Here is a 15,313-nt window from a genome sequence, read left to right on the forward strand (position 1 = left end):
TGACAAACAAATATTTAAATTATAATTAAATAATGTAATGACTTAAATAGAAAGAGAACAGGTCGGTGAAATATGTTATGATATCTTTTTCGAATAATACGAAAAAATGTAAAGAGAACAAGTCGGTAAATTGAATTTGCACTTTGTTTCAAGTTGGGCAAAGTGAATTATAGTCTTTAATCATCCATTTGTTCAAATGATTTCATTTTTATTTCTACCATTATTTTTTTTCGATAATTAAATTAAACATTAAACTATGGGACGTTATTTTTTAAAACGAACGATGTGACATTTTAAGATTTGAAATTATAATAATAATGTAGCCGATGAATTTTGAGATCTGTGTATATCTTATCATTTGAATTTTAAACATGTCTAATAAAATTGCAATTAGCACGTTAAAACTAACCACTGAAGCGCAAGTCTGCAAACTGGGTCTAGGGTTTATGGGGGCGTAAGTCTCGATTACGTGCTTAGACTATTATCTAGAGCTACTACATATGTAATTGGGTCACTCATTGATTTTGTGTTAACACTGTAGTTACCACTAAACGACGAAGCCTCAAGCAGAAGAAGGGACTTCTAGCCTCTTTTTCTTTCTTTTTTTTCTCGATATGTTCCTCAAGGGCATTTTTTGAACCACATACATTCATAGCTTTAGGCTCGAAAGCAAGGAATATTGCATCTTGCGCGCTACTGCATTCTTATCGATCATCAAATTATTTCTTACACATTGGAAGCTAAACGCTCTTTCAAATTCTTTCAAATTATTTCTTAGGTCTCTACCTAAAAGTTGGGAGGCAAACGTTGACAGTGATTCAAGACGCAAAAAATCTCACAAAACTTCATTGGAAGAACTCATTGATTCTCTCGTGACGTACGGGATTACCCTAAGGAACACATAAAAGATGAATCCAAAAAGTGGAAAAGTATTGCTTTAAAGATAATGGCATTGAAAGTAGATTTCGAAGATCAGGAAGCCCTTGCTCAAGATAACGTCTATTTCATACGAATGTATAAAAATTTCATCGAAATAAAATTTTCCTAATATTTGCGGAGGCAGAATATACTTACCGTTATGATCTAGTATGCTAATTTTATTTAGTTTGATTGGTTCACTCCATTAAAAATAATTTACATTTTTCCCTATCATAGTCATCAATTTGAATAATGGATCGAAACAACATAAACCAACAAAATCAAAAGACTTTATCGGATTAATTGAGTTAGGTAAAAAAAAAAATATTTAAACCTGACCCTATCCAATCCATGAACAATCTTTTGGATACGTGCATATATTTTACTCCCAAATGATCACGTACGAATCATGTAAATTTGTCTCGGTTGAGTTTAAATACTAAATGAGAAAGGAATAATAGTATGGGTGGGTATGCGATAGCTAGTGGTTGATTGACTCTTTTTATACTCTTTCTAATGTCTTCGCCTTTCTTTCGGCTAACCGAATCTCCTTCGACGGCCTTTCTCCTTTACTGGCTTGCTTGAACTCAAACACTCCTTTTATTCTTTCTCCTTAGCAGCTTTTCAATCCTCAACTCCTGATTAATTCGACTTTACAGTTCAAGGGAGAATCCGGAAGGGAGAGGAGCGCAGCAACGAGACCGTAAAATAGCTTTACCTCGTTCAATCAGTCCAGGAGAGGCTCCAGCACAGGTAGGTAAAACACCCAGTGCTGACCACACTGAGAGAGACGAAAGCGCAGGTAACGCCAATTGGCGAAGTGGCATTAAGCATCCCTAGCGGTACGAAAAGAGAGGTCGTGATGATATCATCTACGTCTGTACCGCTGGAATCTGGGACGGAGGACTCGTAGTATCTCTCTAGATCTGGCAAAAGCGAAAGACCTCCTAACGTAATTCGAATGGGGGCGAACTAACATGTATAGTAGCACGTTTTCGATCTACAAAAATAACAAAGTGTAAAATTATATATTAAATGACAGCATCTCATGCATTCGATTAAAAAAAAAATTGCAAAATAATTTAAAATGATGCTTGATTTTAACATATTCCACACATCTTAGGCTCGGAGCGTTGGGATTCATGGAAGTAAAAACTATATTATTTATGGATAAAAGCATCTTAGGCTCCAACGTCCAAGTCTATGGTAGGGGTGTTCATATGATTTGAGAAGTCTGTCCATTTGGATTATCCAACACAAATTGTAAAAGTTGAGTTGGGTTCGGTTTAAATTTTTTTTTTTTTGGATTTGGGTTGGGTTGAGTTTTCGGAAAACTAAAAGAATTGGGTCGGTTCCGCAGGTTGACTTACCCGACCCGTGAAATTTTAGTTATTTTTTTTAAATAATTTATAAAAAAAAACTGTCTGACAACTCAATTCAACTCGAAAACAGAAGATTGAGTTATGAATTCTATTCGAATTTCTCGAGTTATCAAACTAACAAACCCAACCCAACTCGACTCTAGCTTAGTAAAACTAAATATATCCTATGATATCGGGTCTTAGAATTAAATATATTTATTTTATTTTATGAGAGACTTTAGTTATTATCAACTTGAATAAACATTTTAAAATGAGAATAAATTTATTTATTTTTTTAGTAAAAACAAAAAAGAAATATAAAATATTCCACGAATAAGGACGGGGCGGGCGGCAGTTGAAACGGTTGAAGAGTGAAGCCCAACAGGCAGAGCCCCCAGCTCAGCTGCGTCCATTGACGAGGTCTTCTTAGCTTCTTCGTTGAGACATCTTTGTCGTTCGTCTGCTTTCTTTTGTCGCTCTTCCTACTCCGTTGTTTCTCTTGTTGCCCAGTGTTGATCCCTCTTCTTCTCTCTCTCTCTTCTCTTTGGACCTTGCTGTCGTTTATATGGCGGCTTTTTATGCTCTACAATGGCCAATATTCTATCCTCGTCATTTCCCAGAGATTCCCCCACATTTGGACCCCCATTTGGAGTTTCAAGAGCGTACAGGCGGATCGTGTTGGATAGGGGTCATTTCCGTATTGGGGTTTTGATGCCCTCTAGGTGTTCGATGAAATACCCTTTCTAAGACACGCAGGCGGTGAGTGATTCTTTTTGTACAGTTTTTGTTTAGACGGTGGCGATGTGATTTTCGCAATTTGATCTGGATTTTTGACTTTGTAACTGCTCTGATTTTTCTCTTTCTCGCTTGATCAGGTATCGGTTCATTAACAGCTGACACTTCATCCTTCTGGGGTAAGTTTTCATGTCTTGTCTCGTTGTGTCGTTTTTTTTATTGAGTCTTGGCATTTTTTGTGGCATATTGGAGAGGATACTTGCTGGGTCAATCATGTTCTTGTGAAAATTCAAGAAGCAGTGGTTAACTTGGGACATGAAAATTTATGGATATATGTGTGCATGCTCTGCCTCTGCTCTGTTTATTTTTTAAAACAGTAATTTAATGTTTTCCTTCAACAGAGGATGAACTAATTTCGAGGGTGAGTAGTGTTGTTTTAAAGGATGTTCTAAATTTGGTAAGTACATGGAAATTATCGCTTGAGATATTTCCTTAGTTGAGGTACCAGGAGCTTGAGATATTTCCACAATCAACTTTTGTAAATGAATGATTTTATGTTTTACAGATCATAAATGTTAAAGATTCTATTTCTATTTTCTGCCTGTCTTTTCTTTTCATAGAGAGAGGAATTATTTGTAACTCACATATACCCTACGAAAACATTTTCAATATTTCGAAGGGTGTATGTGAGAATCATAATTCAATGCCTAAAGAAATTTCAATAAATGCTAAAAGTGAATTAGCTTGCATGAGATTCCATACAAAAATATAGACCGAGCATTTAAGAGAGTTTCCCAGGACCTCTTTTAACTTGCCACATGATTTAGTGCAGAGGACATCACTCAAGACTCAATGGCTTCATCACTGAAGGACCTTCTTGCTGAAGAAGGTTTTAGAGCAAGAAGACCGTTAAGGAAGTCTAAAGGACCCTTCAAATCACACGCCACAAACACGTCTAACGATCATTGCCAAAAATCAAGAAACTCGGTTTCTGATTTGGGTGGTCAAGTTAGATCCCTTATGAGGCCTTCTCTACACCGTCATAGCTTTAGTGGAGATAATTTTACAAACAGAGACAAGATGGATAAAAAGTTGAGTAACGAATATGTGGAGATACTTGATGGAAAAAGACATGGCGAAGTAATAGAACAGATGCCATGGCTTATAAATTTAGCCAAGGATAAACCACAAAGAGGAGATAATATTATTTCTGAAGAAGAAAATGAGAACTTCAAGGACCTATATTCTAATGAAAAGCATATCCGACATGGAGTAAAAGGTGAAGCTAAAGAAAAGAAGCAATATGAAGAGAGTTGGTCAGGGAAGGACATAAATGCAGAGATAAGGCATAGAAACAGTTTGAAGATAAAAGGATTTGGGCGTACAAATTTTCAACATAGTAATTCTGCAAAGGTTCCAGAGAGACCTTACCATAAATCCAACGGCAGTGCAAGCAATCGGAAAAGCTTTGAAGTTAATCACAGTCAAGCACAGGACAGTTTTGTAGATTCGGTTAAAATTCCTGCTTTAGATGTAGCTGCTATCCAAGCCGTGATTTCTATCATTAATGGATATCTTAAATACTTTTTCAAAGACAAGGATTTCCGCTCGACACTTCGGCACAATAGTTTCAGTTTACTGAATTTTATTGGAGTTGAAGGACGTAAGAGTTCCAAAGTTGTTACCAGCCTCGAACAAGCAATTGACGTAGTAGAAAAAGCTGCTGAAGGACTGTCAACTGAAAAGGATTTAAAGAGAGCATTATGGCAGCTAAGTATGATAGCAGGTCTGAATACGAACGCTCTAAAGGATGGCTTTACATCTGAAATATCTAATTCAAAATTATCTGCTCTGGCCCATCTCTATCTCGGTCTAATATTCAAGAAACAAAAGAAACAAAATAGTTCAGCCAAACATATTTTACAAGTATTTTTCGGTATACCTTATCAAGCACGAATCATATTGTTTCCAGAACTATGGGATTATCTGTTTCTTCCACATCTTTCGCATATAAAATCTTGGTATGACCACGAAGTTGATTCACTAGTTGATACTTCAAACCAGTCAAGCAAACATAAACTTCTTTTTAAAGTGTATAACGAAACCCTGGATTCTGGTACTTGCGAATTTGCAGTTTACTACAAGGACTGGCTGACTGGAATTGAAGCTCCTGCACCTTCCATTGTGGTCCCATCTGTATCTTTTGAGGGAGTTGATCAGGGAAGTCCTCTTAATAATTCTACTGCAGCGACTCTTCCTAATGATTTTGTCTCATCTAATCTGATGGTCAGTAAAAAACTATATGATGCTATGTTTGCCTCCTCAAGAGCTCCAGGAGCTCCGGACACTGAAAATGAATGGGAGTCGGAGAATCTCGACAACTGTGTCAGAAGCTCTAATAGTTCCAGTTTTTCAAAACATACACAGATATACTACTCTGACACGGTTAAAGACTTGGATCAAGATACAGATGAGGATTCTTTGGGAAGTACGGCAGAGAACACAACACTTTTTGTAAGTGTTTCCTCAAATCTTTTTTTCTTTCATATCAATGTCTTGTATTGTTAGAAATGTTCCTTCTCAACACTAGTGATTGTTCCTGGTTAAGTCTTCAAGAGGATAATTTTATAGATCTAAGCTACTCAACTGTGCGCCATGGAAGGTGCAATCATTAGGCTTGTTCTTACCAAAAATAAATTTCATAGGTATACATGCGTTGACATAGAAGTTCATATGCAGTACTCTTAGTTGGTGGGGTCCAAATTATTCTGACGGCAGTGTCTTTAAGGATCATGGTTAATTGTAACCTCAAGATTAAGCAAAAATCTCTCTTAATTTCTTTCTCTTGTAATGGGACTCTGTTCACTTTCTAGGAAAAAGAAGGTTTTTATATCCTATGCTCGTGATTCTCGGCTAGACCATAATTAAATGCTCAACGTTTTTATGCAGGAAAATTGTAAAGCCCAGGAATGGAAGATGTATAATATCAATATTCTATCAGAAATGGATAGTGATGAATTCTGCAATTCTACGGCATTGAAAAAGAATGACATCAACTTTGAAGTGATGCATGCCCAGCCACATACAAAAGAAAGCAACTGTAGTCGGCAAAAGCTTGCACAACCCTGCTTTGAAGTAAGACACTCCGATGCTTCTGAACATTTCAAAAACATTCGATCCTTCAAATTTCGGCGATGCATCATTCTCTTCTCTTGTAAATATGTTGAGATTCCCCATAATCTTTTTTGCTTCGAAGTTTATGTTTATATTGGATTTTTATTTGTATTTTTCACATATATTATTCACGTTCTGCAGCCTATCAAGGTTAAGCCCTCTGTAAGAGGTAAGTTAAGAAGTTTGAGGTATGTTTATACCCTACCCTTGTTTTATGCATGCTACAGTAATGTACTTTGTTTTTTTTCCTGTAACAGAGCCGTCTGATAGTTATAAGTCCTCTGATGAAAGATCCTTTTTCTTGAGCATTCCTAAAGACTTCATCTGCCCTCTAACTGGGCAGTTATATGAAGATCCTGTGACCCTGGAGACTGGTCAAAGTTTTGAGAAGACGGCTATCGAGGCATGGCTCGATCAAGGATACAGAACTTGTCCTGTAACAGGAAAGAAATTGGAAACTCTAATCGTGCCTCCTACGAATTTTGTTTTGAAACGTGTCATTAAGAATTGGAATTCTTATCGTCGTGCAAATCTCCTGGCCTTTCTTTCTCAGAGATTGAATATCTCTGGAAAATCTATGACTAAAGACAAGAGTGAAATGACTATTTTTATGTTAGAGCAGTTTTTAACTGCTTGTGGCAACGTGGAAGCAACGGAGAATGCCAAATATCTTATTGGTCATGGATACTTGGGGTTTCTTATTCAACTGTTTGAATCGGGAAATCTGGAAGAGAAGACATCTAGTTTGGCACTCTTATCTCGCTGCATTGAAGCAGATGGACAATGCAGATATCAGATAGCTAACGAAATTAGTAAAAGTTCTCTTGTCAATCTACTTCATAGCAAGCACGTTAAGTCATTAGAAAGTGTCATGCAGCTTCTGACCAAATTATTTTTCCTCAAGAGGTATTTTGATACTGACCTTTTGTAATTGAACCTGGCTATGCTTTATAGTTATTTGTTTTACATCTTAATACATTCACTGGGGATGTTGACTAGAAATTAGTAAATCTTTAGTAAAGCTAGAGGAAGACCTGAAAGTTCATCCCAAAGTGTATTTACTAATATCACGGGGCAGGACCAAGCCTCATGATAAGCAGCTTGCAGGCACAGTTCCAGGATAATATATGGTTAAGGAGGCTGCTACAGGGAACTTTCTTTAAATTCTCAAAGTTAGTTCCCCAACTTCCCCCTTGAGGACATGATGGCTTCTTTGGGGTGTGGTATTGATAACTCAGGCTATATGCACTTATTCATAAGAAGAGAAGGGCAAGTGAGGAAGAATAAAACATAAGTTGGTGTGAGGATCGTTTAGTTTAGTTAGGTGCTGTGTTCTTGATGTTAAGGGGAATAGTAAATTAGTCAGAAGAGCTTCATGAAGATGTTACTTTATTTTGGAAGGTCTTGCGATTAATGTTATCCTTTTCATTGCTGCAGGAGAAAAGATGTTACTTTATTTTTAAGTAGCTTGCTGAATGAAGATTCAGAGGATACATTGCATGCTGTCCTTGTATACCTCCGTAGTTCTCCACCTGAGCAAAGACCACTTGTTGCTGTACTTCTGATGCACTTTAATCTAGTGGTAAGTTTCTTAAATTTCGATTAAACGGCACTTACTGATGCTTTTCGTTGAAGTTTATCTGGAAGTATATCTTGCATTTAACTTGCTTAACTTCTGTTATACTTTTTCTTAAATATGCTTCATGACATTTGAAAAGACTCATTAGCTCCAGCAAGTTGGTGATATTCCTGTCCATTTCAGTGTTCTATCTAAACCCCTTCCCCCACCCTCGTGCGCATTAAATCATGTATATGTATGGACTCACCCATACAATAAAATCATGAGGCATGATCAATGAGATACAATGGTTTCTTAGGTAGAATCTCTGCAGCACAACATGTATATGGAAGAAGCTGTTGATGCCATTATCAAAGCCCTTGATGACAGCTTAACTAATGAGAAGATCCGAGAAAGCTGTTGCAGAGCAATTTTAACTTTGGGGGGGCACTTTTCTTTGCCTGAGAAGTTTGGGAGTTCAAAGCTAAACAAAGCAGGATTCATCAACCCTGACTATAAAGAAGAGCATCCAGAAACTGACAGCAATATTTCATCGGTAAGTTTAACAACTAATATCTTCTCTTCCGAAAAAAAAGGAAAGAAAAAGACAAGATTATTCATGAACATAAATACAGATCCAAGTAATGAACAAAATAACGGGAAAAGAAAAAGACAGTATCTATGTCTGGCGAAAATTAATAGCAATTCTAATTGGTTTTTTCTCTCCCCTTTCTCCCTTTTCCCTCATATTTCTCCTTTTTATAAAAAAAAAAAAAAAAAAAAAAACTTTTAATATATATTCATTTGTTTCTTTTTCATCTTTCTTCCTCTTCCCTCTCTTTCTCCATCCTCTCATAGTCGTTGCTCTTTTTTCTTTTATTTTTCCTCTTCTTCCTCTCTCTCTCCCCTTCTTCATCTCATCCCTAGAATTATAAAAAAGGGTTAGAACCATAAATCTCCCTTCGGATCAAAAGTGTAATTCTCCCATAACTTTTTCTACCATGGTATATGATTATTCTCAGACCTCCGATTAATGTCATACTGGGTCTGTTTCCAGTATAAGATATAGGATGTTATTGCCCCTTCTTGGTGTGTAAAATCTGAAACCTCTTTCAATTATTCTTTGTTTACAGGCCTATTTGAAATCTTCTGTATAACTCCGTTGGTCATTTGCAGTTTATTTCTCTATACTGATTTAATGCTCTGTTTTTCGTCAAAAAAGAAGAAATAAGATGATAACCTGCACTTGCGGAAGGTGGTGTTTTGCCTTAAATTTCAGCATTGTAGCGTCAGCTTTATGAAATTTTGCCATTGTAGTCAGTTTCGTTCAGAACTTTGAACAACCGATTAAATGCTCATATTTCAATCTGTGCATGGTCTAATTTATGAAACGTTATATCCAAGAATTAAGCATTTGGCCTTAAAATATATACTATTTATTTATCTGGTGTTTGATTGCAAACTGTAGGATAACGAAAAGCAGGAAATTGAAGAATGGCGGAGGAACTTAAGTTTATCCTTGATGAAAAGTGTGAAGCAATCATTTTTTGTGGTCATTTCCAAATGTCTGACTGCTGGAAGCCTTGATTTAGTGGGTGTGGGACTTTCCACTTTGACATGGTTGAGTTCTTCCCTTCCTCTTCTTTCTGCACCTAAGTTTCATCCCTCAGCCTTAACAAATCTCATCTGTCTGCTTAAAGATAACGTACAAAACAGTATGATAGTTGAACACAAGATTCTTGCTTCAACTTGTCTGCTCAATCTCAGCAAAATTGCAGGTCTGTCATTCATTCATTCATTCTTTCTCCTATTGTTGTTGCCATTCTAGTTATTCAATATATGCTCTGTACACATGACATTGTGTTCACGAGGTAGAATTCTGTTTATAAATTCTGTATTCTTGTAGTTTGATAACTGTAATACAGATCCCTGGATTTCTTTGGGACATTTTGTATAGTTTGGTCCTTTTAGTAACGACCTTTTAATCCTCGTAGATATTACTGAATGCCTGGGCACTCATGTAAACCAACTAGTCGTGGAAAAGCATATGGACTTATAAACACACTACATATGGATTAGAGTTTCATGTAGTTGTGTACCTTAGGTGCTTTAGGTACACTCAAACGAGGATGGTCATGATCAATTTACTAAAATTCCAACAAGTCATCCCATCGATCAAACTCATTATCTCAATCTTCAATGGTTCTGCTGATACGCTCAATCCACAAGTTTGAGCGAACTCATAAAACATCTTCAATCTTAAAAGTTGCAACTTTCATTTTGAGGGACATCAAAATAATTCTGGGAAGTTAAAGAACTAGTTGATCAGAGAATTGGGGATTGAAGCTGGCTGGGGATAGAGAGAGAGAGAGAGAGAGAGGGAACCATGAGTTTACTATTGTGTATCTGAACTCTTTTACTCATGGTGCAGCAAATACAATTAGGCGAATTGCCAAACTATAATAATGGCCTTGTGTGATGCAGAATGCAGGTTACTCGTGATAGCTATGCGCAAAGAGATTGAAGATCCTCTTAGAAGCATTGGTGAAATCTCACAGACTGCTAAGCAACTTTATGGTATTGTTACTAGAAGAGGAGATATTTGAATGGAGGAAAAGAAGATAGAGAAGAGTTCTGAGTATTAACCTTTCTTTTTGAACATCATTATAGATACCACTTCTATGAAACACTGCACATCTTCTAAGGTCAATTATGAGTAAGGGAAAAAGTGATAGTCTGAAGTCCCTTGTGAGCGAGTATTACTAGGAAATTAATAGTATCTCTTCAAATCTGTACAAACAGGTTTTGTTTTGTTTGTGTGGAACAATTTGAAATTGCTTTCGTTTGGGAATGATTTAGTGTATGTAATGATAGAATGTATATTTAAATAGGACGTTCCATTTTAATCTCCGTCCAACTATTGTAGATTTGATTATAAGTGACGGTATAGATCGAATTATCGATTTTTAAGACATTTGAATAGATAAATTGTAATGAAAGGTTTACTCAATATATCAATATAGTTGTGCTATGTCTTTTATATTTACCTCCGTTCTAAATTTTGAAATAGTTATGAATAAGGAGGAAAATGAGGTTTGATTAATATAACACTTTAGAGTTCTAAGTGAAAATTGAACCAAAAGAATCTAATACAATTTAACAAGTCAATAAAAATACATGTTTTTCTTTCACATAAAGATACCACTTTCATATTCAAAAGCACTCGAGGATGCCCGAAGCATTCATCAAGACTTCTCGACCATCATTAAATACTTTTAACATCATGAAAAATAAGGTAAAATAAATATAATTTTAAGTTTGTCAATTCTAACCTAACTCGATAAATAAGATATCAATTAAAAGAAGAACATGGTAGAATATTCATCCTCTGCAACTTTCAAATAATTACTGAAGGTTAAAGGGAAACTCCATTGTATTGCATTGCAGATTGTTGTAGAAACTGTTTGCATTCAAGGCGATGTCAAGCAGTGAAAATAAATTTGCTAAAAACTTCACTCAGATGACATTGGAAGGAACAAAAACATTCAAAATAACAACTGGAACAAAGATGCACACAATATTCCCATTGTAAACGAGTGTAGAAAAAGGAAGTTGCAAAGAGCAGCACGAGCTGATTCCATTAAAGTTCAGAGCTTTCAAAATCTCCTCCCGATTTCTTGGTTGAAAAATGCTCGTCTTACAAAGTAATCGGATATCGTATTACAAAATTAACAAATAATTCAAACACAGAAAAGCAGAACAAAAGAACATTTTTTGAAGAAGAGATCCGCTGCTGCTACAAAGACTGCTGGCTAAGTGGTCATTCACATACCTGGTTTGCGCAATTCACTTTCACCATGGGCAAAATGACATCTTTCTCTAAACGTACAAGTACCTTTCGCAAAATTGGCACAAAGCTTCGTCTTAAAGTTGTTTGCGGAGCCAGAAGATTGCTGTGTGGCCGAATGATGCTGCTTCATGGCATTATTGGCAGAGGCAGCGCCAACATTCGCAATCAACTCGCGCACCATTGAACTAGCTAGATTGATCTGATCAAAAGTACCCTCAAGTTCAATGTTCTTCAGGCTAGGGTCTGACTCGTGTTCTTTTATAGAAAGCCTTGCCCCTGTCATTCGACAGATATTCTTTGAGTTGACACCATTTTTCCCAATAATGGGGCCTGCAAGTGATGCATCGACACTAATCTTCGCAGTTGCAGAGGCCCCGAAGCTAGCAGCAGGTCCATGGTTAGGTGGTGGTGGAGGAACATTCCATCCACCACCCATTCTAGGTTGTTGCATTTGTCCCATTCCACCGTGATCTTGTGGTGGATTTGGCCTTCCAAGTTCCCACTCACCATGAGCAAAATGACATTTGTCACCGAACCTGCAGCCTTCGGCTGAGTTGAATTTATTGCACAAACGTGTCTTGACAGCTGGAGGAGAAACACCATCTTGAAAGGATTGAGGGGGTACTGGATTCCTATTCCCAGGGGGGAGAGCAGGAGTAATCATCTGAGAAATTGCTTTGAATCCACCAGGAACATAATGCGCAAAATGACACCCCTCACCAAAAGGGCAACCAGAAGTGCTGCATTTGTTTTATTTCAGAAAAGGTGTAAAGTTAAATATCACATCACAATCCAGACTACTGTACAAAGCCATACAAGACTTATCAAAACCAAGAAAAAACAAATGAAAATCCTTGACCATAAACAACCAAATAATCATATTTTAGATAAGGGGTAGAATTGAGCAGCAAAAGTACTTTCCGGGTCCACAAGTTCTACTCGATGATATTTCAGTAACTTAATTCAAAAACGAACAACGATATCTGATTTTCAGGAAACCTCTTCTATTTAGCAACAGAGACAAGTTTACTGCAGTATCATAAAATTGTAAGGCCCAAAGCAAGAACACAGAAATCAACTGAAATCTTAACGGACCTGAACATCATTCAACAAAATACTTACATAAGAAATAAGTTAGACAGAAAATGAGAAGAACAAGTACAGATATACATATAAATAAAAGAAGTTGAGGCTTCACGATATTCACAAAACATCAATTGGTAAAAGGCATAAGAAGAACTGATACGCCAACAGAAAAGAATGTAGAAGACACAGAAAGATCCAATTTGCACCTAAAAATAGATGTATCGCACTGTGATAGCATTGAAACAAATAGAATAACCATTACCATAACTTATTTATTCTTTTGATCAAAACCAGTTACCATAACTTAAGATGCCAATCAATTCTGCATCACACTGCTTACTTGAAACGGTACAAGTAAGAATTATTTTATCCACTTTAAGGATAACAAATTTGGCATCAAATGTATTGCTTTCAATTTAGACAAATTCCAGCAAAATGTTATACCCACTGAACTCTTGTGATTCAACTATTTCAGTTCAGTGATTGTTGTTATGATTACATCAATGCATAACCTGAAACAACTTTAACTAACCAATTCATTAGTCCAAATCACAATAATTTTGCTTGCAAATTAAGTAAATCTTTCTGGAAATTAAAAAATATTAACACTGCATTGTATTGATTCATTTTAGATAAGTTAAGATTAGCACCTGAAAAACTTTGTGCAAGGCCTCGATTTGCTTCCTAAACCAGTAGATAAGGAGTCCATTTCTGTCGGAGAACATTAATTAACTTTCCTTAGTTAAAATTTCAGTGTATTATGATCTCCCAGCTTAAAATATCTAATATTGTTTATACCATCTTCCATCACTAAGACAGTGCACTACTATTTACGACTGCGAAAAGGGCCAGCAGGACGAAGAAGACAGAAAATCACATTCCAAAGATTAAGTTCTCAAACAAAATATAACCGAAAAATATTAAACCATATCCTTTCATTTAAAATTAATAACCACACCAGGCTGGAGAAAGGAAGAACAATATATACCACCAAAGGTTTCATTGTTTTATTTACTGATATAAAGACTGCAAAGTCCACTACGATCGAGATAACATACCAATTTGAACCAATTACACTACAGAATAGAATACTAAGTTATACATTCTACTGCAACAGTTATAAAAATACAGATTGAAGAAAGGAGTACTGTATAAAAAAATGTACAAAGCTTTCTCATTATAATCTAAAGTCCAAATCAACAAGAAATTGCAGTGATTGAAAAAAAAAATTACATCTCCAAGAAAAAGATGTGAAATTGAAATCCCATAAACAGTAGTCTCGTGAACTAACATCCAAGACCTTAACCAGATCTCAGAAGAAAACATTACAATCTTTAACCAAATACCGAAAGCAACTTCCAGTTACTACCCAAAAACCAAACGAGGATACTCCAAACCATACACTCAAAGAAGACAAAAACGCTATAACTACATCCATATACTCAAACAGAGAGAAAGCTACATGGTTGGAGCATCAGAGGCAATGAGATTGTTCTACAATGAACTTTCGAGTTTCAACAGAACCAAAAACAGCATTACCGAAGAAAAAAATCTAAAAACACAAATATGCTATAAAACATCGAAACTATCAATTCACACAATAGACCAACATGTACAAATGAGTAACGAACATCCATACAGATATCAAACGAAATGCATTTCCTTTTCAACAGAACCAAAAAGAAAAAAAAAAACAGTAGTGGGATTTCACATACGAGCAACATTGACACCAAGCAAGGGAAACACAACCCAAGAACAAGGTAAATGAGATAACAGTAAAGACGTTGAAAATGCCAAGAAAAAAAGAAAAAAAAAAAAAAGTCGAAAACGTGCATTTATGAAGCTTAACGAACCTGGTTTGAACTTCTTAAAGCTGCCGTTTCCATTCAAGGCGGTTTCAGTTCTTTCCCTCTTGCGAACGGCGTCGATGTCCATGGGAGAGAAAAGTGAAGAGTACCCAGTATTGGAAGCGAAGAAGGGGAAATCAATTGGGAATGAAGAAGCGGGAGATGTGAATGTGAAAACCCTAATAGGGGCGGATTTGAAAATTAGGTCAAGATATGATAAGATGAAAGAGTGAGGTGGAGAGAGCAAGCTGAGGTGGACAGGAAAAAGGTATGGATGTGAGTCACGTGCTGTGCACGGGAGTTCTGATGTTTGTCTTTAATATAATATATTATTTTAGATTAATTTAAATTTCAGCATATTTATTATTTTTCAACTACAAATTTTAAAACTTAATTATTTAAGATATTAATTATCCATTTAAAATCGAATAATTTTAATCCAACCACACCTTAGTTATTAGATATTAACCGTGATTAGAGTTGTCTACGAAGTGGAGTGGGGACGGGAAGCCTTTCTCGTACCCAACTCCACCACCTATTTCATTATTTATCCCTGCAAACCCTTCCCGGACTATTCCTCCCCACTAAAAAGAGCGATTGACTTTCTCGACAAAAGTCAAGGTCTTCAATAGTAGTATAGTAGGGAACATCTCACAACCAGCAAGCGTATTCACGTCAACATTGACGCAAGCGAAGGAACGAGTGAGCCGATTCAAGTAAGGGCGTCCGTGTAACACATATCAAAGCGTCTGTTGCCAGCTTCTTTCATGGTCCCAAAGAGTTG

The 15,313-nt window shown here is 36.3% G+C and overlaps 2 protein-coding genes across 3 annotated transcripts; one reads left to right on the forward strand and one right to left on the reverse strand.

Annotated features, from left to right (window-relative positions):
• Window positions 1-2,631: 2,631 nt before the first annotated feature.
• On the forward strand, window positions 2,632-10,688 carry LOC111485379 (putative E3 ubiquitin-protein ligase LIN-1). 2 transcript variants are annotated; one of them, XM_023132244.1, is made up of 10 exons: window positions 2,632-3,038; window positions 3,155-3,193; window positions 3,842-5,528; window positions 5,964-6,149; window positions 6,330-6,357; window positions 6,446-7,094; window positions 7,626-7,770; window positions 8,066-8,302; window positions 9,215-9,524; window positions 10,231-10,688. In XM_023132244.1, the coding sequence occupies exons 3-10, from the start codon at window positions 3,867-3,869 to the stop codon at window positions 10,350-10,352; spliced, it is 3,339 nt and encodes a 1,112-aa protein (XP_022988012.1). In that variant the 5' UTR covers window positions 2,632-3,038; window positions 3,155-3,193; window positions 3,842-3,866; the 3' UTR covers window positions 10,353-10,688. The 2 variants fall into 2 exon arrangements, with proteins under 2 accessions (XP_022988012.1, XP_022988013.1); XM_023132245.1 differs by having other exon boundaries at window positions 3,847-5,528.
• A 616-nt stretch (window positions 10,689-11,304) lies between these two features.
• LOC111485495 (zinc finger CCCH domain-containing protein 14-like) lies at window positions 11,305-14,755 on the reverse strand. The gene is made up of 3 exons (XM_023132410.1): window positions 14,536-14,755; window positions 13,333-13,393; window positions 11,305-12,336 (listed from the first exon to the last, which is right to left on the reverse strand). The coding sequence occupies exons 1-3, from the start codon at window positions 14,615-14,617 to the stop codon at window positions 11,571-11,573; spliced, it is 909 nt and encodes a 302-aa protein (XP_022988178.1). The 5' UTR covers window positions 14,618-14,755; the 3' UTR covers window positions 11,305-11,570.
• Between the last annotated feature and the right edge of the window lie 558 nt (window positions 14,756-15,313).

This window comes from Cucurbita maxima, unplaced genomic scaffold (assembly GCF_002738345.1).
Source record: "Cucurbita maxima cultivar Rimu unplaced genomic scaffold, Cmax_1.0 Cma_Scf00010, whole genome shotgun sequence".
NCBI classification, from domain to species: Eukaryota; Viridiplantae; Streptophyta; class Magnoliopsida; order Cucurbitales; family Cucurbitaceae; genus Cucurbita; species Cucurbita maxima.

Bases quoted from the DNA above. Each gene is read 5' to 3' on its own strand.
- LOC111485379 (XM_023132244.1), top strand. From the start codon at position 3,867: ATGGCTTCATCACTGAAGGACCTTCTTGCTGAAGAAGGTTTTAGAGCA. The intron at 6,150-6,329 runs GTAAGACACTCC...CACGTTCTGCAG, and splicing joins TTGCACAACCCTGCTTTGAA to CCTATCAAGGTTAAGCCCTC. The intron at 7,095-7,625 runs GTATTTTGATAC...TCATTGCTGCAG, and splicing joins AAATTATTTTTCCTCAAGAG to GAGAAAAGATGTTACTTTAT.
- LOC111485495 (XM_023132410.1), bottom strand. From the start codon at position 14,617: ATGGACATCGACGCCGTTCGCAAGAGGGAAAGAACTGAAACCGCCTTG. The intron at 13,394-14,535 runs GTTCGTTAAGCT...GTTCTCCGACAG, and splicing joins CTTTAAGAAGTTCAAACCAG to AAATGGACTCCTTATCTACT. The intron at 12,337-13,332 runs GTGCTAATCTTA...AAACAAATGCAG, and splicing joins CCTTGCACAAAGTTTTTCAG to CACTTCTGGTTGCCCTTTTG.